Source organism: Sinohyriopsis cumingii, chromosome 18 (genome assembly GCF_028554795.1).
Source record: "Sinohyriopsis cumingii isolate HCF-2022 chromosome 18, ASM2855479v2, whole genome shotgun sequence".
Taxonomy (NCBI): domain Eukaryota; kingdom Metazoa; phylum Mollusca; class Bivalvia; order Unionida; family Unionidae; genus Sinohyriopsis; species Sinohyriopsis cumingii.
This window is the reverse complement of record NC_142978.1, coordinates 15,161,021-15,177,812: the sequence shown is the minus strand read 5'-3', so window position 1 is coordinate 15,177,812 and position 16,792 is coordinate 15,161,021. Positions and strand designations below refer to the sequence as shown.

Here is a 16,792-nt window from a genome sequence, read left to right as displayed (position 1 = left end):
ATTATCATACTAATAGTGAACATCCCAAAACAAACAAAAAAATCAGCAGCAGAAGTTACAGAGGGACAGGTAGGATCAATGTGTTTCCTACTGCACCAATCACAAAAATTCTCCACCTGGCAACCAGCTCCCAAAAAATTTCTGGTGTGTAGATTGATTGAGATGAGTCAAGTGTCAAGGTGGAAAATGTGTGAGCTGTTGTAGGAGGCAGAAGAACCCTCTCGTATCATAGAAACCTGGGTTCATCTACCAATAGGTCTGGAAGAGTGTTAAAGATCATTGGTACCACAGTGGGACTATAAGAATGATATGGGCAATGCACGTCTTGACTTTTGCATAACTGAGGTAACATTCTGAATGGTGGGAAGTCATATGCAAACCACTGGTTGTACTGGAAGCTGAATGTGTCAAACTTCCTATACTCTCAGGTCCATGATTTTAGAAATATAAAAAGAAAGTCAGCTCTTCAGCCTGGTCACAAACAAGTCGACCAGATGCTTTCCCCTTAGCGAGAAAGGGAATCTGTTGTAGAGTGGTGAAGAGACCATTTGATGAAGATTGTTTTGCTAACCTGGACAAACTGTCTGCTAATGTGTTTAAGTAAGTAAAAATTAAGTTAATGAGAAATTACCATGAATGAAAACTTAAATCATAGGAACATCCAGACACACACACATACATTATATATATCAGAACCAGTTTGTAGGCTATGAGAAAATATGTTAAATGTGAGAAAATTCTTTGAGATCAGATATTTTTGCAGCCATCCATGTACACTGATGCAGGGGGTTATGCTACCTGGTGAAGTAGGTGACTAAGTTGACTACAAAATGTCAACTTTGCCTTCTTTTGTTAGAAAAGCAAAAACTTCACCCTATGATTTTTTAGACATATGAGTGAAAGTAATTTATGACTTTTGAGATGTTCCCTCACCAAAGCCAGGTAGTCTTGACAGTGTTGTGTTGTAGCCAGAGTCAAAATGCATGTGGTGTTGATACCAACTGCGCTGACAAACTCTTGGACATTCACAGGCTATGTTTTAATAGATGACTAACCCATAACCCTTTCCTGAGAAAGTTATTACTGTCCTATTTCAATTAGGCCAACCACTTGATTTGATGATGAAAACTAATGGCATCCTCTATTTCAAAACTTAAACATCATTATGTAAATATGTATTTAAAAATAGAATCTGTGAAATGTACTTTCAACCCACCCCCTTCTAAAAAAATAAAACTGCCATATTTGTGTTTTTTTCTTAACAAAATTAGTTTGACACTGTAAGTGAAATCATAGTGAACCTGTAACAGCAGACATCGCCATATCTAGGAAATACCACTTTATGACTGTCTGTTTCCTTAAATCATAGGACAATGAATTTAAGAAAAATATACAATTCAAAGAAAGCAAAGTCTATACATTATATGATATAAAGATTTAGCCAAAAAATGTAATTATGTAGGTCAGAAATATATGGGACAATGTTATGTTTTGGAATTCAAAAAGCACTTCGAGCTACTTAAATGTAAATGTTTTCTTGATGAAATCTGCTGATATGATGACAGAAAGAAAGTAAATTGGAATTATAAAGATTGCATGACCATGGTTGGATATTTATTGATGTGTAAATTTTACCAATTTATTTACCTATTCACTCACAAAATTAACACAAATAAAGTTCTTCAGACTTCAATTACTTTGCAAGCTATTATGTAAATATACACATCATAAAAATAATCATTTAATAATTTAATGCCTGAAATCACTCTTATAACATTACATCCACTGCACAGGTTTACTCAAACTTCATTTCACTATGAAAATGTCTTTTGGTTCCAAGTTCAGTTTTTGCATCACAAGGCACTGAGTTTACATGACAAACAAAAGGTAACACTAGGAAAATCCAAGCATTGAGTAAGAAAATGAAATGACGGGTGTTTGAGATGGTCCAAAATTCAGTGAGTTATCCAAGGTATGAAGCTGTACATGTAATTAGTCCTAATATTTGTACCCCTATCTCTAAATATATCTCCATCTATACATATAATTAGTCCTAATATTTGTACCCCTATCTCCATCTATACATGTAATTAGTCCTAATATTTGTACCCCTATCTCCATATATCTCCATCTATACATGTAATTAGTCCTAATATTTGTACTCCTATCTCCATCTATACATGTAATTAGTCCTAATATTTGTACCCCTATCTCCATCTATACATGTAATTAGTCCTAATATTTGTATCCCTATCTCCATATATCTCCATCTATACATGTAATTAGTCCTAATATTTGTACCCCTATCTCCATCTATACATGTAATTAGTCCTAATATTTGTACCCCTATCTCCATCTACACATGTAATTAGTCCTAATATTTGTACTCCTATCTCCATCTATACATGTAATTAGTCCTAATATTTGTATCCCTATCTCCACATATCTCCATCTATACATGTAATTAGTCCTAATATTTGTACCCTTATCTCCATCTATACATGTAATTAGTCCTAATATTTGTATCACTATCTCCATCTATACATGCAATTAGTCGTAATATTTGTACCCCTATCTCCATTGTTGATGTTGAGGCTACAAAATTGAAGCTTGAATCTATATCAGAGGCATTCGTGTGTCTGTGTGAACCCTGGAGAGTTGTTTCTCAAGGAGTTTTCAACACATTTTTGAGTCGTATTTTTACCAGTGCACAAACAAATGAACTAAAAATTAGGATGCCACTACCGCAAAGATGCACAACATCTCCATCTGGTAACTGTGTGGTTTCGAAAGTCAACAGACCCATCCAATATTGTACCATTTTATTCAGTTATTATTTAAACAAAAAAAAATGAAAACGAAAACTACGAGGTTGAAAAGGTATATGTCAATCATTTTTAATGTTTTTTGCATTCCCTCAGTTAAATTTGTGAAGTTTTGGTCGATCGATCAATCTATCTATCTATCTATCTATCAAGAGAGAGAGAGAGAGAGAGAAAGAGAGAGAGAGAGAGCACCTGGTCAAGAACAACTTCAAACTCAGATCCTGATGTGTCTTCCTGCTCTTCTTTCTTTTTCCCCTTTCTTTGAGTTTTGAATTCTGAATGTTTATATGATTTATTCTTCTTTAATGTCCCAACAGAGTGTTTTACAAGCGATTTCTTTTTAATTTTCTTTGCCATTTCCACAACCAAGATTTACTAGCTGTTCAATTCAGATGTCAAAACGTGTGCATGGACGCCGCCATTAATTTGGAAGAGACAATTATGTGTAGTCGACTACCAACGTCATTTCTGTCCCGGAAACATTTAGGGACTATGTCCGGGACAAGTGACCAGTTTATAATTTCACGATAAACTGCAACCCTCTTAAGATTATAACTGTCTGGGAATGTATAGATAAATATCATCATTCTAAAAGATCCACATATCACCCAAAATCTGATCAAAATTATTATCTGTAATATTTCATAACATATAATTATGTTAAAGTCAAGTCCAACTGCAAACAACATAGACCTTGATCTGCTTTTGCACTTTTGTTTATTATACTGATTGCTCATAACAAATGGTACAAATTTAGATCTAGTGCTGTATTATGTGATAACAGTTGGGTTCAACTTATATGTAAGTACATATGGTATTCACTCAATTTATTTCTCACACACCATTAATTGATACAAATTATAATAATCTAATAATAATTTTGTCATCTAATTTTATGGTTAAAAAATTACTATATTCTTACTGAAATTTAACTTAAAGCCTTTAATTCTACAGAATATAAGAACAAATGAAAACAATGCACTAATGGTTTTACAGCTCATATTTATTTGACTCAAGATATCTATAATGTTCTGACACAACTCAACATACACAGATGTGGTAACAACTTAACAAGTCCAGTGATAATTAAGCCAATAATTTTGACATCTGGGCAAGAATATGCAACATTAATTCAAACTTGACCCCGAAGAAATAGTAGTATTATGAATGAATTCTCTCTAGTAAATGATTCTTAAATATTCCAGGAACATAAATGGAGTTAGTAACTATAGCAGTAAATTGACAAAGGTGAATTGGATTCTTTTCATATAGACATTTACATCATTTCAAAATTGTACAATATATCTTTTATTGTACAAGAGTTGCCAGTGGCATAGAGAAGCACATGCACAAATACATAATAGACAATCCAGTGCTTCATGCTGTAGCATGGGTGAAGTTGTGCATAATTGGTCTTGGAGCTCTGTATGGTACCTACACCATAAAATTACTCCTGATTCTTATTATGTTGTCAGCATGAAGCTTCCAAGCATATTGACTGAAGTATTTTAATTAAAGAAACCAACATTATATAAAGATGAAATTGGAAGCAATGCTAACTAGTGAAAGAAAAGAATCTCTTCTTCTTTTTCATTTTAGTTCTGCACTTATGCTGCATTTATATTTCTAAGAAGATGTATTTATGTGCTGCATTTTTGATTCTAGTTAAGGTTTTACCTACAATATGATAACTGGTATTTCCTTATTTTCGCCAGACTAGGATATATAAAACAATTAACAAAAAAAAATAACTTTTAGGCATATAAAGCAATTGACATTAAAATTTACTTTTAGGCATATAAAACAATTAACAATAAAATTTACTTTTAGGCATATAAAGAAATTGACATTAAAATTTACTCTTAGGCATATAAAACAATTAACAATAAAAACTACTACATCTTAGAATAGGATTTATAAGTTCCTTTTTATTTCTGAAATTAAGCTTTAATTTTATTTTCCCCAGGTTTAATTTTGATTTAAATTTTGCTTTGCAATCTTTACAACTTGTTTCCTTCTGTAGTTGTTATGCTTAAATGAACATTATTTTTTAACTGGTACATAAAGATAAATAGACCTTGTATTCTATCATGTAAACATGTATCTAATTTGAATAAAATTTATATTTGCCAATTTTATTTTCCTGTTAATAGAACCAATTAAATTGTAATCAGCTTGTCTCAGTTCTGTTAACAGGAAAATGTTATTTTGTTTTATATGGTTCTCTACAGGATAATGTTAGACAAGTATTATACAGACCCAGGTGCCATGGATACATATTTTGGTGCGACATAAGCTTATGGGTGACCAAAATAAATAATCCCCTACCCCCCATAAAAAGAAGGAAAGGTAATGGTCAGCTGGAAATATTGTCACGACATTTTTTCTTCTAAGTTGATTTGTAGAGACAATCCATTTTTCTGGTGATTTCAAATACTAGTGTGTCGTGACAAACCGTGTACTGCTTTTATTGCCGTTCTTTCCGTTTCAAAATGATAATTTTTATAGAACCAGTCTGACTAAACGTAGAACCTGAAATTTGTTGTCAGTTAGACTGGGCTGGCACAAAGTAATATTTTTTTAATACATTTTAAATATTTTTGCATGAGCCAGTCACTGACTCGTTTGGCACGATAGTTTTCGCATGGATACCGAAAGTGCACGAAATTCTTCTGCTACTTTCAGTTTCTTACTGTAGATAAATTAGGTAATTGATGTATGTTTGTAAAGTTCTTAATTTAGGAAACAGTATACTTCTTTTAAAGCTAAATTTGTAAAAGATCTAATGTGCTTATTTTTTCCTTTCAGGCCTGACCACGAAACAACATGCCTTTTCTCATTCTGTCTTCTCATTTGATGATAAACAAGTTTATCCTGATTACCGCAGCAAAATAGAAACAATTGGTAGAAAATCGGATTAAGTTAAATATGTTTACACTTTAAACTAAGTATAAGTTTCCTTCATGGTATGTTGTTTTATATTTCAATGACTTTATGCCTTTCACAGGTGTGTCCAAGAAAATTAGAAAGATCTTCCAGAAGTGTGAACCTTATTCCTACAATGTAAGACTTGGGCATACCTTAGCAATGTTTTAAGCCACTATGCCGCCGTTTTACGTAAATTTCACCATTTTTCCAGCCTAGTGAAAGCTTGAAGGAAGAAAGGATTTGTTTTTTTAAAAATATATTCAACAAAGTCCGCTAGCGACTAATTTAATAACATTTCCACTGGGCAGACAAATTGACTCAAGATGGAAGGAAGAGAGGTAGGCCTGCTTTTTTAAGCAGATCTGAGAGTAAGCAGTATGCTTGATGTTTTGTGTACAATTGATATATATATATATATATATATATATATATATATATATATATATATATATATATATATATATATATATATATATATATATTATATCAATTGTACACAAAACATCAAGCATACTGCTTACTCTCAGATCTGCTTTCGACCGTTAATTTAGATAACCTAATTCAAATCCCTATTAATTCATCAACCTTTGTGTCAACTATCCAAGAAATACCTCTGTTCATTGCATTATTCAATGCTCAGTCAGTAGGACCACCGGAAAAGCGCACAGAAATAGTTAATTTTATCAACAACCAGAATATTGACTTATTTTTCCTGATAGAAACATGGCTAAAAACATCAGGTGATGAGCCCAAGTGTGCGGATCTAACACCCACTGGTTACTCCATCAAGTCGTTCCCTGTAATTCTCGCAGAGGTGGAATTGCTATCATCACAAAGAACTCCATGATAAAACGTCTTAACCACACCACAACATTCAATTTCAACCACACATCGTTTGTACTAGTCCAGACCACACTCACACTGGAGCAAAGGTCAGTCCATTTTTTCTGCCTATACTGCCCTCTTCCTAGTAGAAAAAACAAGCTGGCTGACTCTCTCTTTTTGGAGCAGTTTCTGAAACTCCTGGACTATGGAAATTCGATAGGTGGCAATCTGATTATTCTTGGAGATTTCAGTTTTCACTTTGACTGTCCCACAAACCCAAATACATCAAAACTCATAGATTCCATTAATGTTTTCAACCTCAAACAGTCAGTTAACCAACCCACCCATAAACATGGCCACATTTTAGACTGGATTCTTCATAGACCTGATGATAACATTCTACGGTCCTCCCTGGTATCCCATGACCTTGCATCAGATCACCTCTGCATTATATGCCATCTTGACGTATCAGTCCCTAACCCTCCACCTTTATCTGCTACTAAGAGAAACCTCCGTATGATAAATAGAACCAACTAATGCACAACATCTAAGCTAACCTAACAACTTGCTTACCTCCTACAACAGAACAACTCGATAACTGCCTGCATTCATTGCTTGACAAACATGCCCCAGCTACCAAATGCAGAGTATCAGTTCAAAAGTGTTCTCCATGATATAGCAGTGTTAGGGACCATCTTCGCACTGCTAAAAGAGACTGCTGTTAAGCTCAGAGGCTTTGGCTTTCCACCAGACTCACTATTCATAAGCAAATCTATGAAGCCGCTAAGAAGAATCTCACAAATATAGTCCATGCAGCGAAATCAGCCCACTATACTACTAAGATCATGGAAAGTTTCAGCTGCAAAGAGCTCTTCGAGATTACTAACAAGCTAATGTCAAGGAACAAATCTACACCACTTCCAACTACCTTCTCTCCAGTCGACTTTCCGGACATGTTTTCAGATTTCTTCTGTGACAAAGTACAAACCATTTAGAGATAAGCTTGACACCACAATTTCAATTGACTCGTCATCACCATACAGTTGGGATACTGAATTTGAGTGGCAACCATTAGCAGCGTTTGAAACGGTCTCTATGGATTTCGTACGTACAATCCTGATGAAGAGTGCACCAAAGTCATGTGAATTTGATCCAATTCCAACTTCACTGCTGCTTGAGTGCTTTGATCCAATATTGCCATCACTAACTGATGTTATTAATACCTCTCTTTCATCCAGGGAATTCCCATCATTTTTCAAAGCTGCCATTGTAAAGCCTCTACTGAAGAAACCAACACTAGACCATAACGATTTAAAGAACTACCGCCCAGTTTCTAATCTCCCATTCATATCAAAAATCTTAGAAAAGGTTGTTCTATCCCAGCTTGTATCTCATCTAAATTCAGTCTTTTTAGCAATGTACAATCTGCATATTGTCCTTGCCACAGTACTGAAACTACTCTTCTAAAAGTAGTTAATGACATTCTCTCCGCATTGGATAGCAGAAAGATTACAGTCCTCACCCTCCTTGATTTGTCTGCAGCATTTGACACAATAGACCATGATATAGTACTTCACCGTCTCCAGCATGTATTTGGCATTCATGATACTGCCTTACTGTGGTTCAAGTCCTACTTGGTCAACAGGACACAAATTGTATCTGCAAATGGAATATGCTCCAGCCCAGTTGATCTATGTTGTGGTGTTCCACAGGGGTCTGTTCTTGGACCTGTTCTCTTCATTCTGTACACTCGGTTGCTCTCAAGTGTCATAGATCATCATCCAGTGTCTCACCAATTATATGCTGATGACACCCAAATATACAAATCTAGCCATCCAACTGAAGTTGATGCTACCATCCAAGGTGTAGAGAGGTGCATTTCTGATGTGAAATCATGGATGACATGTAACAAGCTGCAGATGAATGATGATAAAACTGAGACCATCCTGATCACAATACAAAGACTTTCTCATTGACATCCTTTACCTCAAACAATAAATATCAGCAACACCAACATTAAATTCCCACAATCATTATGAAACCTAGGTGTTACTCTGGACAGTACTCTCACATTGCACCAACATGTCATGAACATATGCAAGGCTGCATATCTTAAGCTAAGACACATCAGCTCAATTCGCAAATATCCACTAAAACACTTGTGTGTTCATTAGTACTTTCAAGACTGGACTATTGTAACTCAATTCTGTCTGGTTCATCTCAATATCTGCTCCAGAAACTTCAAAAAGTTCAAAACATAGCTGCTCGGATTATACTTGGAGTACCATGATCAGAGCACACTTCCCCACTGCTCTGTACCCTACACTGCTATCCATTCGATCCAGAATCAAACACAAAATTTGTTCTCTGTGCTACATTTCACTGTCGGACTCTAGTCCAACATATCTATCCGACCTCACCCATGTGTACACACCAGCAAGATACGTACGCTCCTCTTCTGACAATCGTATACTCATTATTCCCACTATGAAAACAAAGTCATATGGACAGCGTTCTTTTGTATACCAAGGCCCAGCAACGTGGAATGAATTGCCCACTGAACTTAGACACAAAGACACAGTGATCTCATTCAAGAGAGCTCTCAGAACTCACATATTTTGACTGCAAGAACAAACTTAAAGACCTAATAATGTTTACTACCTTAAATATTCTCAGAATGTTTTTTAATGTTTTCTAATTTCATGGTGTTTTTTTTGTAATCATATTATTATATGTTTTTTATCTTATATGTGTTATCTAATGTTGTAAAGCGCTTAGTGCTTCTAAAGATTAGGCACTATACAAAGTCCTCATTATTATTATTATTATTATATCTGGAACAAAGTCATTTAGAATCACATATAGAACTCCTACCATATCTGATACTGAGTGGTGTTGGCTTCTTCTGTTTACAGTGGTGATGTCATCAGATTTTGTGTCCAGGGTATCAAATGAAGTCATTTGGCCCACAAATGTCGATCACTATTAATTTGTATGCATGTGAAAAGTGTCTGTTTCTCATTTTGATAGAGAAATTACATGGCTCATAATGTGATGAAATGTTGATATTATCTAGTTTAGAAGTACCCAGTGATATTTAGAAGATTTCAAGATTCAGTACTATTTTCAGGTGATTATGCAAGTAACAGCGGCATTGGGGTTTTAATGAAGTAGAACAAATTCTCACTCAATGTTAGTCAAACAGTTTACAATGTGAAATCAATTAAGGTGTTTTAATCATTACTACCAGCAAAAATAATCATGGAAGTTTTAAAAGAATGCAGTTTGGAACATAAATTTTGACCCTATGTTTAAAGGAATTTTTTCTTTCTTTATTTTGATCTTTTAATATACATACTCTATAAAGATTTTCAACATCATTCATTTTATGTAATATCCTGTAGGATGACAAGCACATTTTTCGAATGATTTATCTTCTTGAAGTGATTTGCAATTTTTCATATTGGCATTTTTGGAACTTACCTTTTTATTGGCACTGTATAGCCATGATTTAGCTGTCATGCTGTTTAAACCTATACATATATTTTCTTTATTTTATTGTTCATTGATTAAAGGATAGCAGACAGTCTGATCTAGAAATAGACACATTAATGTCTGCCATTATTGCCCTATGACATGTTCTTTTATGGTTTAAAACTAATTTGACAAAGAAAATAATGCAAACAAGGCAGTTAAAATGACCCTTAAAGATTATTAAGTGCTTTTCTAGTCTTAAAACACAAATTGTTATTTACATATTCATGTTTATGTTTCAAAACACAAGTTGGTATGTTTTCAACATCAGTTTGCAGAAATCAGACTATGATAACTTGTTCATGAAAGGGTTTATGGTCAGTCAGCTAGTAAAACACATGCCTGTGAATTTGCCAGAGTATTGTTGGCACAATTTACATATCAACACCTGCTATTCAACATATCCAATACATTTCACCTTGGGTTACAATGCAAAACTGAAACTACATGGCTAGGTCGAGGGAACATCTCAAAGTCACAAACTGTGGCCACTCAATGTACATTTGAAAATTCAGAGGGCGAAACCATTTTCACTTGTCTCACAAAAGAAGGCAAAGTTTACATTTTTAAGTAACTTGCCATTCATCTAGTAGTGTGGTACCTATATACTTGTCAAAGACATGTCTTACTTGCAGAATCCTGTGATACTGAGAGGTAAAATGCATACAGCAAATAAAACAAGAGCGAGTGAGTGAGGTATGGCATATAACTGCTGTCAACTGATCAGTAAGCCCAATCAGTAGATAATGGCAAAGGTTGAGTTTCTAATAATTTTGATTTAACCTACAAGTTCTGGTTATAGTAAACCTTGTAATGTTTTGAAATTTTGGTAAACATTGCATTTTATTTATTACATGTATTTTAAGAATGAAGGAATTTTATTTTTCCATACAACCCATAAGATGATTGGTACTTCTGTATTAAACAAAAGATATCTTGTTTTGATTTATTAAATAATAACTTACTGTGCATTAAAAAAGTTATATTTGTACATTTATTTTTGTTGCTTTTTTTAATCAGATTTTGTCATTCATGATGAATGAGTCGATGCATGTTGTACAGTACATTCGACGGGTATTTATTAGGCATATTATAATTGTCTCCTCCTGGCTTTTGATCAATTTACAATGGATTTTTTATGGATGAAGGAAAATGGGTGCTGGGGCCACTACTTGGAGAAATATTTGAGCAATTGGAAATAAATTTTTCAGGAGAAACTTGCTAAAATTGGGAATTTTGCATGATTTTTAAATACTTTATGCTTGGATTTGGGGCCCATTTTCATAGAGATTTGATACTAATTTTGGGGTCCCTAAGGACTTCTCCAAAGAAAAAAATGCCTGATTCATGCAAGGTCATTAAAACCAGGGTGATCCAAGGTATCCATTGTCACACTATAGCATTCATTAATTATGATGATATACATTGATTGCTGTCTCATATTTCCCAAATTTGCCTGAAAACGAAGGATTAACTCCAGAACAAAACAACAACAAATAATCAGTCCAGTGTCTCAAGATTGGGGTTGGCTTGGACTGCATGTGTTCCCCCCCCCCCCCCCCCCATGAAACTTTGGGAGGTTTTGGATGTAGAAAAGTTAACTATGCACATACCTCACTAAACTGCAGATTGTGAGACTGACATTTACATAGCAATCTGAAAAGATATAAAAAAATTTTAAAATGTCCACAGAATAATTATAATGCAGGTACATGATGGTTCATACGAAAATATCAGTTTTAACAGCACTGGATACATGGAGGGAAGAAATGAAATGTGCATGCTTAGATGTTATGGGTAATATTTATACCACCCTGTTATTTCCCTCCATTTTAGAAGCCATAGTGGGAGGGTACTTCCAGTCTTCATCTAAGTCTTGGCATCATCACTAATTTGATGTCAGTATATATTATTTTTTTTGACAGATCAGTTGCTGTAGGAGAAAGGAAGAGAATGAGTGCTGGCAGCCTTTTAGTGGACAGCAAGACTAAGAGATATAACATTCCCATCAGCCACTTGGATTTTGGCTACATTGAAGATTGTAAAGATGTCCAAGAGCTTGAGAAGATTCTGCGTATTTTAAAGTAAGATTTTAATTCTTGAATTTAATTACAAAGTTTGATAATATTAGCTATTAAAAAGGGCTCAAACTGTGTACCAAACCAATAATGTGAGATCAATAAATTTGCAGATGGAACACTAAAATCCTAACCCTGACAAATCTCTTGGACCCATAAATGTTCTGTAAGTCATTATTATGTGCTAGATGTCTTTAATAAAATGTTTGGATGATATTTCTTTTAATGGCTAAGAGATCTGTTTATTTATTTATTGTGTACCTGTCAAGCTCCTGCTCTGTTCCATCAGTAACTCACTAACCCACTTATAACATTGAGGCTGTTAAGGGTTTGATGTTTTTTTTCTCATAAAATTGTTAAACAGAAAACCTGTTATATTGCTCGTTTTATCATTGAAAATGGAGTTAGTGTCTGGAAATTTGAATCAACTTTTAAATATTTAATGCAGAAACATAATACTGTATGCCTGCTGAATAACAAATCAGGAAAAATAACCAAGGAAATATATACGAAGATGCATAGATGTGATATATTCAAGTTGAACACTGAACTGGATTTTTTGTCCCATGTGTAGGGTGTACAAATTGAAGGATAAGTAAAATACCCTTCCCCCAAAGTCAACATTTTTGTACACTATCATTTCGATTTTTGATGGATTATGTTCAGATTTTACATCCTGGATGGCAGATGAAGTGGCATCCAGGCTAGGAGTTGTCACTTTAGTTTTAGTCAGTTGATTCCAGTGAGCAGCTGTGTGGGGGAAAAATTGACAATGTACTGGTGTATGATGCACTTCTATGAGTGCCTATCTCTTGAAAATTGTACAGATGTTGAGATAGGTATTGTACAGATGTTGATATTGTACCATTTTCCTCCTTCAGACTTATTGACAAATTTATTTGTATCATATGTCTGTGTAGGTGTGCCATTGTTATAAGAGTTGCCATTGCAGGGTGCTAAGCATGGTAAAAAAACAATATCAGGATGGTAAACGTTGTATAGATTATTTAGTACAGAATGAACTGTATTCCTTGGAATTTGCTCAGTGTGTCTATTCTTTGAGGGTTCCAGATGGTAGATTTAAATTGAATGAACAGTTCTTAAAATCTGTTTAAGGAATCCCAGCACACTCAAAGGCTTGTTGATGATGTTGATTGCAAATTGTCACTCATTTCTACATATTTGTATTACAGCATCATGAATTTGGTCCTCTTTTGTGTATGCATACTGACACTTGGCTTGAGATATGCATGATGGCACATTTCATGATGTTAGACTCCATTGTCTGGTACAACGTTGTTTAACAATTGTTACGATCCTTCTGTAGGAGCAGGTGATCATTGTAGTTTTTAATTTGTTGGCATACTTGCAGTCATTGGCCAAGAGGTGGACCTTCATTAGTTGGTAAACTTGCAGTCATTGGCCAAGAGGTGGACCTTCATTAGTTGGTAAACTTGCAGTCATTGGCCAAGAGGTGGACCTTCATTAGTTGGTAAACTTGCAGTCATTAACCAAGTGGTGGAGACAGAATTAGTTGGTAAACTTGCAGTCATTAACCAAGAGGTGGACCTTCATTAGTTGGTAAACTTGCAGTCATTAACCAAGTGGTGGAGACAGAATTAGTTGGTAAACTTGCAGTCATTGGCCAAGAGGTGGACCTTCATTAGTTGGTAAACTTGCAGTCATTAACCAAGTGGTGGAGACAGAATTAGTTGGTAAACTTGCAGTCATTAACCAGGAGGTGGAGACAGAATTAGTTGGTAAACTTGCAGTCATTAACCAAGAGGTGGAGACAGAATTAGTTGGTACAATTGCAGTTATTACCCAAGAGGTGGATACTTGCATCTAATCTCTTTGCAATGTCATTTGTGTCACTCAGGTAGAATTGTATCTAGTACTATTCCCATTGGAATGAATCAGTCCAGCTGTGTGTGTTCCCTGTGACTGCACAACATTATAGCTTGTATGATAATCTGTGGTGTGTAACTTCTTCAAAAGCTTCAGAGAAATCTAGTCCTGCACCAGCAACATCAACTTGAGTGCCTTTTTCCATGTTATGACAATGACAATGCTAATGGTTTTGAGAATTGTTTTCATGTTTGCTGCTAAAATATGATTTTCAGGTCTGGTGAAGAAGGAACATACCCCGATTTGGAAAGAATATGTGAAGAAAGAGTTCAGGCCCTTAATCCTAACAGGTAAGATTACTTTCTTACTCAACAATACAAGTGTAGTTATAAAAAGAGTTGATGCTGTTGAAATCATATTCTTGATAAGGTTACAACATGTGGAATCAAGGACACAAATATACTCACACAATGACACACAATCAAGCTTCAGGTTGCTATAAATTCCTTCAGATTCATGGACTTTCATATTTTTTTACATTATTTTCTCAAAATTCCTATAAACACCTATATATTTAAAAAATGACCCTGTTCTGAAATTTTTAAAGTCAAAATGCTTGAGTATCAGTGTATAAAAATCAATTGTTTCAATAAAACGATTGTTCCAGTTAAGGAAGTTGCTCTGTTGCCATATAATTTGTTCTTGTGCATGTATTTAACATGGTATTACTACTTAATGCCAACAAACTGAGTTTTTTTTTTTGTAATGTCCTAGAAAATTTGGCTAAATCTGTATTTTACATCTTCTGTTAGATCTGTAAATCCCTTTATCTCACGACTCATAACCAATGTGTTTTTTTACATTATTTTTACATTATTGTTCCCTACATTTAATAATTTTCAGCTCTGCTAGATCTGTAATAACACTTCATGTAGTCACAAGCGATATAATGTTATGCAAATGGAATGATGTAACAACCACAGCATCCAGATATACATTTATTTAAAAATGATTTCACTACTCTATTGTTTGATTTGGTGATAGTTTTCATCATGTGATAACTAGAATCATACACTTTTGCTATATTAAATTTTTTAAAATGAAACTTGCCAAATAATTTGAATCATTTACTCACTGAGGCTTGCAAAAGACAGAAATTATTTGGCTTGTTTGATAAGTTTCATTTTAAATGTGCATACCGTTTCGATCCAAAATAATGAACATATACATTTTGCAGTTCTTTTGTGAAGGCTTTAACCAAATATATATTACATGATATTAGTTATTTGTAAGGTTCATATTGACTGTTAACTCTTTTAGACAAGTTCCATACATACATTATTGCACCTGGCATCCCATGTTCATTACCCTCCAAAATTTGGGAGACACATCATTTTATGGGGACAAAGGAAAACAGTAGTACATAATGAACTTTTGTGCTTAAAAAAATCATATTTTTTTAAAAGGTTTTGCCTGCTTAACACTGACACCATTGTTTCCCATTACCCTCATTTGCGCTTCAGAGACCCCCAAATTTTTAATTTGACCCCCACTTTTGATACCAGAGTTTGTTTTTAACTCAGTATGACCCCCAGTTTTGACACCAAGGTGACTTTTGACTCTCAGTCTTGCACCCCTAGGGGATACACTGCTGACACTAGCACTGTACTATCAATCTTTCCTTGAACACAATGTAAGCTTTATCATGAGCTCAGGTAAGTGATGTAACTCATGAAAACAGTAACATGTTTGTAACTCATGAAAACAGTAACATGTTTGTAACTCATGAAAACAGTAACATGTTTGAGGGTTTGGTTAACCTGAAATGAGGTACAGCATTTAATTTTCCATGCCATATCTTGCCTCATTTAACTTGAGCACTTGCTCATTATCTACCATCGTTTATTATAATAAATACACACATTTTCTTAATTACTTGTTTTCTAATTGATGAAACATTCATTAAATGACAAATTCTCCAGTTGCATCTTTTTTTCTTTTGTCATTGATTCAGCATAAAAATAAATCATATATTCCTTGCCTTAGGTGTAAATTTAACCTCATAAATACATTACACTAGCAGACATCAGAGACTTTACATGACAACTCGGCCATCTACTACAAACCTATCTTGTTTTAAAATGGATATTCATTGCCATCTCAGTTTTTATCATGTTTACAAACTTTGGCAATTGCTTGTGCTAACATGGACATCAATGGACACCCACTCAAGAAAAGATGTAGGTGTATTCGTTTATTTTTCCTGACTAGAAAGTGCACCAGGAGGCCACCTAGAGTAAAAAAATGGGGAATGTATGACACACCTTTGATCCAGGATAAAAGCACATTTAAAATTGGCATTAATTCCTTTAAAGTACATATATTGTTTTTTTAAAAAATAAATCTTTTTTTCTATATTTTTGGAAAAGAATTCCTATATTTCTATATTTTTTTAATCAAATTTGCTTGCCCCCTCCCCATGAGAATCCCTGTTTCTAGAACCTTTAATTTTCCTGCCACAGGACTTTGAACTTTTGAAAAAATATGTCTTTTTACCTCTACCATGTCCAAATTAAGAATTCTGAGAACACACACAAATGTTTTGGACTTTGATTTTCTTTTAATGAAAATGTTATTAGCCCAATTATTGAGAAAAACAACTGCTTAACTGCTTTTCTTAAGAAAGCTTAGTATGTATGGTAATGCTTATATTTACATGATCTGGTTATATGATGTTTTGCATTTTAAATGCTT

At 34.2% G+C, this 16,792-nt stretch overlaps 2 protein-coding genes across 3 annotated transcripts in view; one reads left to right on the top strand and one right to left on the bottom strand.

The window, feature by feature from the left end:
• Positions 1–3,262, bottom strand: part of LOC149776136 (ATP-dependent RNA helicase DDX54-like) — a 59,568-nt gene extending 56,306 nt beyond the window's left edge. The window contains exon 1 of the mRNA XM_089942406.1: positions 3,018–3,262. Within this exon, the coding sequence (XP_089798532.1) occupies positions 3,018–3,182 (165 nt within the window). The 5' untranslated portion in view covers positions 3,183–3,262. The remainder of the gene's footprint in view (positions 1–3,017) is intronic.
• Positions 3,263–5,404: 2,142 nt separating this feature from the next.
• Positions 5,405–16,792, top strand: part of LOC149776135 (sperm-associated antigen 1-like) — a 98,711-nt gene continuing 87,323 nt past the window's right edge. The window contains exons 1-4 of one of the 2 annotated variants that reach the window (XM_089942405.1): positions 5,425–5,532; positions 10,748–10,808; positions 12,038–12,196; positions 14,314–14,388. In XM_089942405.1, the coding sequence (XP_089798531.1) occupies positions 12,066–12,196; positions 14,314–14,388 (206 nt within the window). In that variant the 5' untranslated portion in view covers positions 5,425–5,532; positions 10,748–10,808; positions 12,038–12,065. Of the gene's footprint in view, positions 5,533–10,747; positions 10,809–12,037; positions 12,197–14,313; positions 14,389–16,792 lie in introns of both variants that reach the window. The other variant, XM_089942404.1, reaches the window with a different exon arrangement.